Source organism: Nicotiana tomentosiformis, chromosome 11, assembly GCF_000390325.3.
Source record: "Nicotiana tomentosiformis chromosome 11, ASM39032v3, whole genome shotgun sequence".
NCBI lineage: Eukaryota > Viridiplantae > Streptophyta > Magnoliopsida > Solanales > Solanaceae > Nicotiana > Nicotiana tomentosiformis.
In genome coordinates this window covers 115,051,003-115,063,378 of record NC_090822.1, presented here as the reverse complement: position 1 = coordinate 115,063,378, position 12,376 = coordinate 115,051,003, and the positions used below count along the sequence as shown (strand labels likewise).

The 12,376-nt window shown below is 36.5% G+C and overlaps 1 protein-coding gene across 8 annotated transcripts; it reads left to right on the top strand.

The window, feature by feature from the left end:
* Positions 1-2,050: 2,050 nt before the first annotated feature.
* On the top strand, positions 2,051-10,008 carry LOC104084463 (receptor-like protein kinase HERK 1). 8 transcript variants are annotated; one of them, XR_011412291.1, is made up of 5 exons: positions 2,051-5,039; positions 5,523-5,559; positions 5,635-5,838; positions 8,924-9,123; positions 9,659-10,008. XR_011412291.1 is itself a non-coding variant. In XM_033652994.2 (2 exons), exon 1 carries the CDS (start codon positions 2,510-2,512, stop codon positions 5,024-5,026), a length of 2,517 nt encoding a protein of 838 aa, XP_033508885.1. In that variant the 5' UTR covers positions 2,051-2,509; the 3' UTR covers positions 5,027-5,039; positions 5,264-5,283. The 8 variants fall into 8 exon arrangements, 1 of the variants encoding a protein (XP_033508885.1); XR_004503836.2 differs by lacking the exon at positions 8,924-9,123; XR_004503835.2 differs by lacking the exons at positions 8,924-9,123; positions 9,659-10,008 and adding an exon at positions 6,700-6,925.
* The last annotated feature ends 2,368 nt before the right edge of the window (positions 10,009-12,376 follow it).

Here is a 12,376-nt window from a genome sequence, read left to right as displayed (position 1 = left end):
TCTGTGGATAACGATTTTTTTTTCTCTTCATGTTTGACCTAGCTGAGTTTTGTTCTGTTTGTTTTCAACACGGCCTAGCTGAGTTTTGTAAATACACAGTTGGCCATTAATAAAATTTTAAAAACCAAAAGAAAAGCAAACAATATTTATTTGTAACCAGATTTGTAATTTCGGAGTAGTTAAAAGATAACTCGAAACGAGCACCAAAAATCAATAAAAATGACACCAGAAAACTACTCTAAAGGAGTGTTATTTAGAAATTAGCCAATGTGTCCTGAATTTTAATTTTTCAGTTCAAAATTTCAGGACAAAAATATCCTAAATTATTGTGAAGTTAAAATTTTTAATTTAAAATTTAACGACAAAAATAAGTATCAACTAATCTCTAAATAACATACATGAGACTATGTATACACCTTACCCAAAATCATGAGGTACACGTGAAAGGTGAATGAAATCTAAAGAAAGTGGAGTTGGAGTCAGCTTCCTTTGATGTTAATTATATATTAATTAAGCAATCAATTATGGGTGGAAATTATTGAATTGATGTGAAGTTGTGAACCCACCAAATGTCATCTTAGTGTTACTAACTATTAAAGAATAACTTGTCCTAGTTTAGCTAAGTGAAGTGGTTGGTCCAACTTTACTGTCAAATTGCTTTCTATAGTGACTAGTAATTTGATTTAGTCAATCAAATGATAATTTTACAGGATTGTAAATGAAAAGACTTGGCCAACTTGTTAGCAAAAATTCAGCAAAGATTAGTACGTCAAAATTAAGTATCGTCTCATCAAACTCGTTCAATAAAACTGGAAGGATATAGAAAAAGTTAGGTGTAGCGCATGTGTATCACTATACTAATATTATGTAATTGTCCGATTACATTTGTAGCAGTTCAATAAAATTGGAAGGAACAAAAGATATTTCACTAGTATCACTTTAACCCAATCATCGATCAAACTTAAAATAAAACAAAGTGTATATTTAGTATGAACAAAAAAAAAAATTCACGAAAATTATTTTCTTACAAAATAAATAGTTTTCTAACTAGTCGACCAACCACCGGCAAAATTAAAAAATATTTTTTGAAACCCTTACCAAATACACCATATGTTTGCAACAAATTATTTGTGATACAAAAATAAATCGTAACCACAATATAAATATGAAAAAATATAATTTTATTGATAAATAATATGGGTACAATTCTCTTTATCCCTTGATTCTTCCCTCCGATTTGTTATCCGTAATTCAAGGGCCTTCGTATTTCTCGAATGTAGGGCGATGCGAACTTCCTTAATTGGGATGTATTTGATCTTCATGAAAAGGAAGAACATCCGTTGATCACTTCGACGGCTATTGAGAAAGACAATATTTGATACATTTGATCTTTTTATGAATAATCCAGGAATTTTTATGGAATTTCGAGATTGTATATTTGATGTGTTTGTGCATATTCCAAAAATTTATGGAATTGTTGAGATGATCTCAATTTTCAAGATACCCTTTTAAGAGAATATGTAACCCTCTTTATAGGAGTGATCTACAGTTATGATAGAGTAGCTTTTAAAGTAGGTTTTGATAGAGTAGCCTTCAAGCAACCCTAATAAATAAGGATTTAATCCAAATTTTATACGGGCTTGATCCATTAAAATTTTAATGTCCACGAATGGTTTTTGTTTTTTAATTTTAAAAAATACTGTATTAAAACAACGGGTGAATTGGTCCACAAATTGAGCTATCTGATTTCTTTGATTCGTTAAAATTTTGATGTCGTTTTTATTTTTTAATTTTAAAAAATAATGTTTTAAAACAAAGAGTGAAATGCTCCACTAATTGAGCTATCTTCTTTATTTGTATTTTATTACACTCCCCGTAACTCTTTACTCCTGTAAATAAATATCGCCTGTTACTGTTTCACACTTATGCACCTTATTTTCTCTCTCCTCTTCACTGTCCCTGAAAGTGCTGCTCTATACTCTTCAAAAGAGGTCAACCCCCTCCCCCCACCCCCCACCCCCCGCAAAAAAACCCTCAAAAGATATATTCATATGAATTACTAGTGTTCACACTAGATAATTTGTATATTATTGAGCAAAAAAAAAGTTTTATTTTCTTGATTTAAAATTCTATTATTTTGTTTGTATCTGGGGTAGTCTATTCAGCTAAAGCATCTAACCTGCCTGTTCTTAGCTAGATTTAGGCTGTTAATGTACCTGAAAAAAATAAATCATTTTCTTGTCTTCTTTGTATCTGAAAAATATGTTCTTTGGTACCCCTCAAGAAAATTTCTGCTAATTTGACTTCTATTTGTTCATTACTGATCTGGGGTTCTCTTTTTTCTCAATCTTGGAGCTGATTTGATTAAAAAAGGTGACATCTTTACCCTTCTGCTGCTGTTTCTTTAGCTTATAGGGTGAAATAGGTGATATTTAGTTCTTTGTGTTACTGTTACTTTTCAAGAACTGTTGGTTTTAGATCAAAGTTTGTGTCTTTTTTTGGGATTTGAATGATGAAGGAAACTTGGGATTTTGGATTGTTAGTGAAGAGTTTGTTTTTATTGGTGTTGGGAGTTTTGTGTGTTTCTGGTTTTGATCCTGCTGATAATTTCTTAATAGATTGTGGATCAAATAAGGATACTAATGTTGGTAATAGGGTTTTTATGGCTGATAAATCAGCTGCTAAGTTTCTTTCAACTTCACAAAACATATTGGCTGATACCCCTTCAAATTCAATTACAAAAGCTGATGATTCACCTCTTTATCAAACTGCTAGAATTTTCACTCAACAATCTAGCTATAAATTCCCAATCAGCCAAGTTGGGAGGCATTGGATCCGCCTTTATTTTTATCCGTTTGTTTACCAAGAATATGATATGAGCAAAGCAACTTTCTCTGTTTCCACTCAACAGAATGTTCTTCTTGGCAATTTCACCCCCAAAAATGTTACTGTCAAAGAATTTTCTGTTAACGTGACCTCGAGGGACCTTGTGATCACGATCTCTCCCTTGAGTTATTCGTTTGCATATGTAAATGCTTTGGAAGTTGTCTCTGTACCTGATATCCTTATTACTGATGATGCCTCCACCATTAGTCCAGCTGGGACATTTAGTGGTATGTATGCACAGGCTCTCGAAACAGTTGCAAGGGTAAACATGGGCGGATCGCTGGTGTCATTTGATAATGATACACTTTGGAGAACTTGGGTTACTGATCAAAGTTTCTTGACGCAGCCGAGTTCTGCTAAGTCGATAAATAAGATTGCTTCTGTGAAATATCCACAGGATGGAGCAACACCAGATATTGCACCACCGACAGTTTATGGTACTTGTAGTAAGATGAATGTGGCTGATACTGGTAATGATCCGAATGCTAATTTTAATGTGACCTGGACATTCGATGTGGAACCTGGCTTCCAATATTTCATTCGATTACACTTCTGCGACATAGTGAGTACAGCTGCCAATCAGCTGCTATTTAACATTTATGTCAACTCCTGGAACGTGGCTAATGATTTTGATCCTGGTCAGAAAGTTCAGGGCTTTTTGGCCACAGCTTCTTTCAACGATTATGTTACTCCACCCGCTAAAAGTAACAGGCTTAACATTAGTGTTGGCCCGTCCCCTAGGAGTGGTTTTCCTGACGCCTTTCTAAATGGACTGGAACTTCTGAAGTTGAATAATTCTCAGGGCAGCCTTAGTCAGGTAGCTTCTATTCCTACTAACCCTAGTTCAAGGGCAAAGAAGAATGTTGGAGTGATCGTGGGTGTGAGTGTAGGCGTACCACTTATTTTGCTGATGGTTGGCATCTTATTTTGCATGCATAGAAGGAAAAAGCAGGAAAAGCTTGCCCAGTCAAAAATCTGGATTCCGTTATCTGTTAATGGTGGCAATTCGCACACCATGGGAAGCAAGTATTCAAACGGAACAACCATAAGTGCTGCTTCAAACTTGAGTTATCGCGTTCCGTTTCCAGCTTTGCTGGAAGCAACTAGCAACTTCGACGAGAGTTTGGTCATTGGAATAGGTGGCTTTGGGAAGGTATACAGGGGTGTTTTGTGTGATGGCACGAAGGTGGCTGTGAAAAGGGGTAATCCCAAGTCCCAACAAGGTCTTGCAGAGTTCCGAACGGAAATTGAGATGCTTTCTCAGTTCCGCCATCGGCATCTTGTTTCATTGATGGGATACTGTGATGAAAAAAATGAGATGATTCTAGTTTATGAGTACATGGAGAATGGGACCCTCAAGAGCCATTTGTATGGTTCAGATCTCCCGAGTATGAGCTGGAAGCAAAGGCTGGAGATATGCATCGGGTCAGCTAGAGGTCTACACTACCTTCATACTGGTTACGCTAAAGCTGTTATACATCGTGATGTCAAGTCTGCAAACATATTACTTGACGAGAGTTTTATGGCAAAAGTTGCTGATTTTGGCCTATCGAAGACAGGGCCTGAGCTTGATCAAACCCATGTTAGCACAGCCGTGAAAGGAAGCTTTGGCTACCTAGATCCTGAATATTTTAGAAGGCAACAGCTCACAGAAAAATCTGATGTTTATTCTTTTGGTGTTGTTTTATTCGAAGTTCTTTGTGCTAGGCCTGTCATAGATCCATCTCTTCCGAGGGAGATGGTCAACTTAGCTGAATGGGCAATGAAGTGGCAGAAGAAAGGACAATTGGAACAAATCATAGATCCCAATCTTAAAGGCAAAATTAGACCAGATTCCCTCAGGAAGTTTGGAGAAACGGCAGAGAAATGCTTAGCTGATTTTGGTGTTGACAGACCATCAATGGGCGATGTGCTTTGGAATCTGGAGTATGCACTTCAACTTCAAGAGGCTGTCATTCAAGATGATCCTGAAGAAAACAGTACCATCCTTATCGGCGAGCTCTCTCCACAAGTCAATGATTTCAGTCATGTTGATGCTGGTGCTTCTGCTGCTCGAATCGAATCACCAAATTTGGATGATCTCTCTGGTGTTTCCATGAGTAGGGTTTTCTCTCAATTGGTCAAGTCCGAGGGTAGATAACTAAGTGAAAACGGTACATACCTCGCTTAGGTGTTTGTTAATTCCACTTTTGTTCATGGATCATATGAAGATTGATTTTATTTTTGTAACAGTTTATCTATGGATTTCTGAGTTTGATATAGAAAGTTAAACTTTGGAAACATCATTTCTCTGCCTGTGGTTCATCTTTTCTATTTCTTGGGTGTGTCCTGTTGTTTCGCATGTTTTATATGGTTTCTAATAAATTCTTATACATAGAAAATCATTCCATTAATGTCATGCTTGTGAAAAGGCTGAAAATACATAGAACAATTTTGAGCCTCTGGGAAATAAGAGCAGATACGCACAGGAGAGCGATAAAAGACCTGAGATTGCTCAGATCCCCACCCCCACCCCCACCCCACATTTCTCTGGTTGTTTGAGATATTGGGTGATACTGCAGATTTGGTGTCTGCGAAATAAAACAGTAACATTGAAGCTTGTTATTTATTCCCTATTTTTCATTTATTGGCAACAGGGAGGGTCAGGTTCGGCAATATGGTTGATTTATATAGGTACGTCTCTTTCAATTACACAGTATTAAGATTTAAATACAATCTCACATTCTCATGAAAATTTCTAATTACAAGTGATAGTTTGGGACTGTAAAGTCGCAATCCTGTTTGGTCGGTCTCTTCAGGAAATCCAACTAGTTTGCTCGGTGTTGTCATCTGTGTGTCAACCTTCTTTGAAGAATGAAGGTAATGGAGATGTGAATTCAGTGGCCGAAGTCAGCTTTTGCACGATGGAGCTTTTGTCAGTTTCTTATTGAACGCCTTATGATGTTATATGAGGTAAGCGTCGTATAGTATAAATGTGATCTTTTCTTTTTAGAGTACAAAATAGAACCTTTTACCATCATATTATTGAGAACTGTTTATTTGCATATCTCCATTCAAATTATTTTCTTAGAACAACTAACTAAAATTCATCTCAACTTCTGTCATATTTCGTTTTGCAATTGCTAAGGTTTCTGAAATACATCCGGACTAGTCGTTCTTGAAAGCTTCAAACGTTATTTTATCAATCCTTGTATTCTTTCTTTCCTCATCAGGCCATCCTACTCTCTTCTTTTCAGATATCCCTCCCCCAACAAAAGACGAATATCTGTGAGATATTTTTGCCAGGGAGGGGTTCAGTGAGAAGGCAACCTATTATTTCACTTTCTTTTTTTTTTTGAAAAATTAAATCCATAATATCTGCCGCGCTATTTTTCAGAATGTAGATGCTACTGTGTGAATCTATTTCATCAGCAGTTGAAGATACCTAGCTGTTTTCTTGAATAGTAGTAGTAGGGAGTGATATAATAGTAAAACTAGGTTCTGGAAATGTGTGGTTCCGACGAAATGATTGATTAACTGAATCCTTTGGCGACTTAAATCAGTAGATCAAGAACTGTGTAATGCAAGAGATATTTATCATCAGGTTTGCATTACCAGATTGTGACAAATTAATTTACCTCTGTTTGACCTTGTTATTCCAGACAAACCTTCCTGACTTACTGTGAAAATGGCAAAATAAGTCAAGAATTAGTTCCCTTTAGGTACAAAAACACAAGTGCCAGCTTTAATCAGATAGCAACCTCATCTATATCCTTCAGCTGCAATATCAAGTGTTGTTTTTCAGCTCCCTAACATCTTAATAATCCTCAACAGATATCCTATTCCTATGTGAGCTTAGTTCTTGTATCTCGGGTTCAACATATATACAAGATAAATGTCGTAGACATGGGGATGTTGAGATGGATTTGCAGTCATCTAAAAAATGACAGAGGAGAAGCTGTTGCAATTACAGTCAAATCTCTCTATAACAGCCTCGTTTGTTCCGATATTTTTTGATTGTTATAGTGAAGTGTTATTATAGAGGGCATATATTATATTCCCTTTTTTTCAATTTAGATGACACATGACGAGCGCAAAACACAACACGAAATTGATGCTCGCTAATCAAAAATAGTATAGTATAATATCGTCTCCACATGGATTGGTTTTAAACAATGTTCGAGTAATTTTTAGTTTGATTGCTATTCAAGAGGATCAACACTTGAGTTAATAGATTATGAACTAAGTTTAACTACTAAAATAAAGCAATTGACAATTGACAGCAAGGAATTAGAGAATCGCAAAGTTGGTTTCTTATCAATGTGAGGAATAAGGGGTTGGCATGATAGGTGCAAGATAACTATTTGGGATTTAACTCTAGTTTAATTCACTCTAATGTTCTAATGATTCTCACGAGTTCACTCGATGATTAGTTTAAACGTGTAGTCAAGACTCCTCTCTCGGTTAAATCTTAACTCTACGAGATGAACTAATATAAGCACTGTGAAGTATGCAAGCATGCGTTGATGGATTGCTCCTTAGGAAAACGTCTCTCGAATATTTTCCTAACTCGATTTAATCACAATTCAACAAGCTCTTTCGATTACTTAAGAGAACCAATGAATTAAATCAAACAAAATAATGCAAAGATAATTACCAAGATATTCCTCTTTCAATTAAATAAACTGATGAATAAAGTTGCAACAATTCAAAGCTCCATAAACGAATTCAAGCATGAACTATTTTTAAAATCCACAAATATTTACCAAAATACCATATTCGCCAAACCCTAAGGGAAATTCCTCTATAATCACGGAGAAAGTCATCACAATTATAATTAAAGAATAAGAAAGTATCAATCTAATTTTACAATCCAAACTCTCGTATGGAATTGATGGAAAGATGATGGAATCCCGTGTCTTGTTGCCTCCAATGCTCTCCCAAAGCTTCCAAGGTCAAAAGTCCCTTCAAAAATGCCTTTTTGATGTATTTATACCCTATAGGAGTGGGCCCATGCGAAATTACCTTTTCCAAGCCGAAACAGGACAATTACTCAAAGAAAATTGCACAGGCATACCGCGCCTCGCACCGCCCCATGCGAGGCGCTTGTGGAGAAGTTCAAAGAGCAGGTTCTGACAAGCAGAAGCAACATTACATTGCCGTGCCGCATGGTGCGGCGCGACAATTCAACTTTTACAAAGTAAATTCTTTTCTTCACGTTTTGACATCCAGACTTGGCTCCCGATCCCCGAACGCGATTCCGGTTTAATCCCTTGGGCTTTTACTCAGACTTCAAAGCTCCAACTTGTTCGATTTAGTTCCGAATTATCTTCTTAACTCGAAATCACTTCCTACAAGGCATAAAACACATAATAAGTGCAATACACTAACATTTAAGCTCAAACACAAATAAAATGCGTCTAAAACACGTGATTCTAGCCTACCATCAATACCCCACACTTAAACCATTGCTCGTCCTCGAGCAATCAAACTGCACTTCACATAGAGACGACCTTCTTATCAGACTACTTTATTGACGCCTCATGCCAAGAATATTTAAAGCAGACTAAGCACCCTATCATAATATCCTAACCTCAAAAAAACCCGCTCACTTACTCTAACACAGAGGTCAAAGACATTACCTTTCATTCGCAAATCATGTGCCCTCACACCAAAGATAGACAGTAGTTCCATACACAATAAAATTCAAGAACAAATAGGAACTGAAGATAGAAAGAATTAACTCACTCTCAAAAATAAAATTCATGCGCCACAGAGAATGTACCATAGACTTGCCCGTAGTGTAATACTCTACTAATTGAGATTATTCAGTCAAGGATCAAGTAGGACTTTATTTTGGTTGTAATGTAGGTTGTGAGACGGGTAGGATACACCTCCCTAAGCACTTTAAGCTCTCAAATCCCAATATCTTTAAAAGCACAAACAAGATAGAGAATTACCACTAGCAAGAGTTCAATTTTTTTCCTAAGTTCTGATATTTTTCTTTGTTCTTTTTCAATCAAACTCTCTCTTTTTTTTTTTTCCCAATTCTCTACAGAAAACAGTGATGAAATAAGGCGATAAAAAAAAGATTTAGGAACAAGCAATGAGGATTGGTTTTCCTACCTTAAAGTATCGAGCATTTTAGGGGTCTAACTTGGTGATATAAAAACAAGAAGATTCAATCCAGAGAAGGCTGAGCCTACATAATGCTATGGGAACAGCGCTTTCAGTTATCCAAGCTTTAAAAAATAGAAGGTACAATTATATTATTGCAGAAGACTAGTCCGCCTTACTTTGATTGGACATTAAAAAGTTTATTCCAATATGAATTTGTTTAAAGGTTAATTAAATGAACTATCATATAATGAAATTAAAAATAATTAAAAATAAAAGTTCATTATATTGGGTAAAATACAAAATTTTAATATTGCTTTATGCTTTCTATAAGTACTCACCATATTTCTATAACGTTTTATGTACTACAACTTTGTATCATTGAAGGCAATTCTAATTCAACTTAGGGGTCGTTTGGTATGAGGTATAAGTACAAATAGTGCTGGGATAAAAATTTAATACCACCTTAATATTTTGTTTGGTTAGCAAACCTGAGATAAGTTATCCCGGGATTAATATTAATACCGGAACAACTTATACCTTGTAGGGGGTGGGGTAATTAGTGCCGGGATTGTATTGGTGGTAAATAAATGATACACGTGGAATTATATTTAGCTGACAGAGCATGATACGCGGAACAATGAGGAAATGACAACTGACATATTTCGTTTAAAAGATGTATGAAGCGCAAGAGGTACGAGGCAAACACCCACGAGATAATGGAGAACCAACGTTCGAACCTAAAACAATTGCTGAAGAGGCACGAGCGGAATGAATCAAGACTGGAAAGAGGGAAGATTCACGGACCTACAATTAATGAAGAAGGGGAATCAGAATCGTTACAAAATCTTCATAGACAGTTATGATTACCAATTATAACAGACAATTAATGTCGTTAAAGCTCATAATGATTCCGCCATAAATAGGAGGACACGTTATATTTGTAAACTCCTATACAAGGGAGAAGAATCTCATTTGTAAAGACACGTTTGGAGTACTATCGAAATATATTCACTTTCTCTTGCTTATTCATTACAATCAATTATTCTTTCTTTTTAGTTACTTTTTGTCAACTTTATCTCCTTTTAAGTAAATTACTGAGGAAGTAGGGAATTATTTGATTATCAGTAACCCGAGTTCTTCTAAAAATAGGCTGACTAAAGATCTTATTTTTTGGTTAAACAAATTAGTTCCGTTACCGGGAATCTGATAATCATTTTACTTTCCAAATCCTTCTTTCTCACAACCAAATCATGTCAACTGTCAACGAAAATAACCAACAGGAGGGAGGATCTCCTCCAATTCCTTCACCACAGGAATCTCCACGTCATTCTCGAGAATGAACACCTGAAAGATCCACGTCTCACACAAATAAAAAACATGGAGACGAGCAGACTGTCGAGCAAGATGCTTTAAAACAATTGATCGTTGGACATGTGAACAATGCTCTCCAAGCTTTTGTTAGGGGATTGACAACTGCACCACCAACTCCTCTCCCAAATAATACGACAACTATAGAAAATCCACACTCGGGGCTTGCCAATTCAGGAAGCGGGGGAACTCCCAATCAATCACGTGATGGGAGGTCAGGTACACCAAATAACTCTAATTTACAAAATTTGGTACTAACTTTGTAGAAACAGATGAAAGAGCAAAACGACCGCATAGAATAAATACTGGCGTATCACATGTGATTAAGGGAGTGGATATCGATAAATATTCACAACAACCTTGGAAGCCGAGTGCGGCCCCACTGCCCATTCCTAAGAAGTTCAAAATGCCTGACATCCCAAAATATGATAGAACAACTGACCCACGAGATCACGTAACTGCATTCACAACAGGCGTAAAAGGCAATGATTTGACCAAACAAGAAATTGAGTCAGTTTTGGTCAAAATATTTAGAGAAACACTCACAAAAGGGGAATTAACATGATATTCTCTTTTACCTGAAAATTCTATTGATTCTTTTGCTAAGCTTGCATATTTATTCATAAAAGCACATTCGGGAGCTCAAAAAATTTAAAAAAGGATGGAAGATATCTTTAAGGTAAAACAAGGAGATACTGAGTTACTTAGGGAATTTGTGGATAGATTTCAATGTGAAAGAATGATGCTTCCACGAGTACCTGATAATTGGGCAGCCATGGCGTTCGCAAGTAATTTGAATGAAAAGAGCTTAGAAGCCATGAGAAGACTCAAGGAAAGCTTACGAGAATTCCCTGCTACAACATGGAATGATGTATATAACAGGTACAACACCAAGCTGCGGATTGAATAAGACATCGTCGCACAGTCAAGGGTTGATGAAAGAATAAATTCAAGGCGGTCAGAGTCTGAAAAAAAGTCCGGTAAAAATAGGTACGAGCCTTATATAGGACCCGCGGGGTAGGACTCACGGTCCAAACCAGAAAATGTACGGTCTGACCCTAGATCGAGGAACAGAAATGCGGGATCATCATCCGGGTTCAGAAAAGAACGAGATGTACGTGATAGAGATACCAACACGAATGCAAGGATTGGTGATTACAGTTTCAATATTAGCACATCTGAGTTGGTAGCTGTTTTAAGGAGTATGGGAGATAAGGTGCGGTGGCCAAAGGAAATGAGATCAAACCCAGGCAGAAGAAATCCAGATTTCTGGTGCGAGTTTCATAATGACCATGGCCATAAAATAGCGGATTGCAGATTATTACAAGGTGAAGTAGAGCATTTGCTAAAATAAGTTTTTTTAACCGACTTATTTAGCGAGAAAGGCAAGAAATCTTATATGAAAAATAGACAAGAACCTCCAAAACCTCCGTCTCTAAAAAGAACAGTTAACGTGATAAGCGGAGGGGAAGAAATCAATGGTGTAACATACACAATTGCGAGAAAGACGTCAAAATTCACTGTGACCCACGGGAAGTGAGTTCGCCAAGTTTTGGAAGAAGATAATATAATATTTGATGATGCAGATGTAGATGGCTTGATAATCCCTCACAATGATGCACTGGTAATATCTTTACTTATACATGATACTAATGTAAAACGAGTTTTGATTGATCCAGGTAGCTCCGTGAATATTATTCTTCTAAGAGTGGTGAATGAAATGCAAATGGGCGACAAGATAGTACCAAAAGCACGATCCTTACCTGGATTCGATAATTCAACCGTTATTACATAAGGGGAGATAGTGCTTACCATATTTGCAGAAGGAGTTATCAAGGATACGAAATTCCAAGTAATAGACACAGACATGGCTTATAATGTGATTCTTGGGAGGCCATGGATTCATGACATGGATGTTGTACAATCTACGTTACATCAAGTCATTAAGTTTCCTTCACAATGGGGAATTCGGCAAATCCGAGGAGATCAACAGGTTTCTAAAAATATCAATTCAGTGATAGAT

What these genes read in the sequence shown, in the direction of transcription:
- LOC104084463 (XM_033652994.2), top strand. Translation starts at nt 2,510, where the DNA reads ATGATGAAGGAAACTTGGGATTTTGGATTGTTAGTGAAGAGTTTGTTT.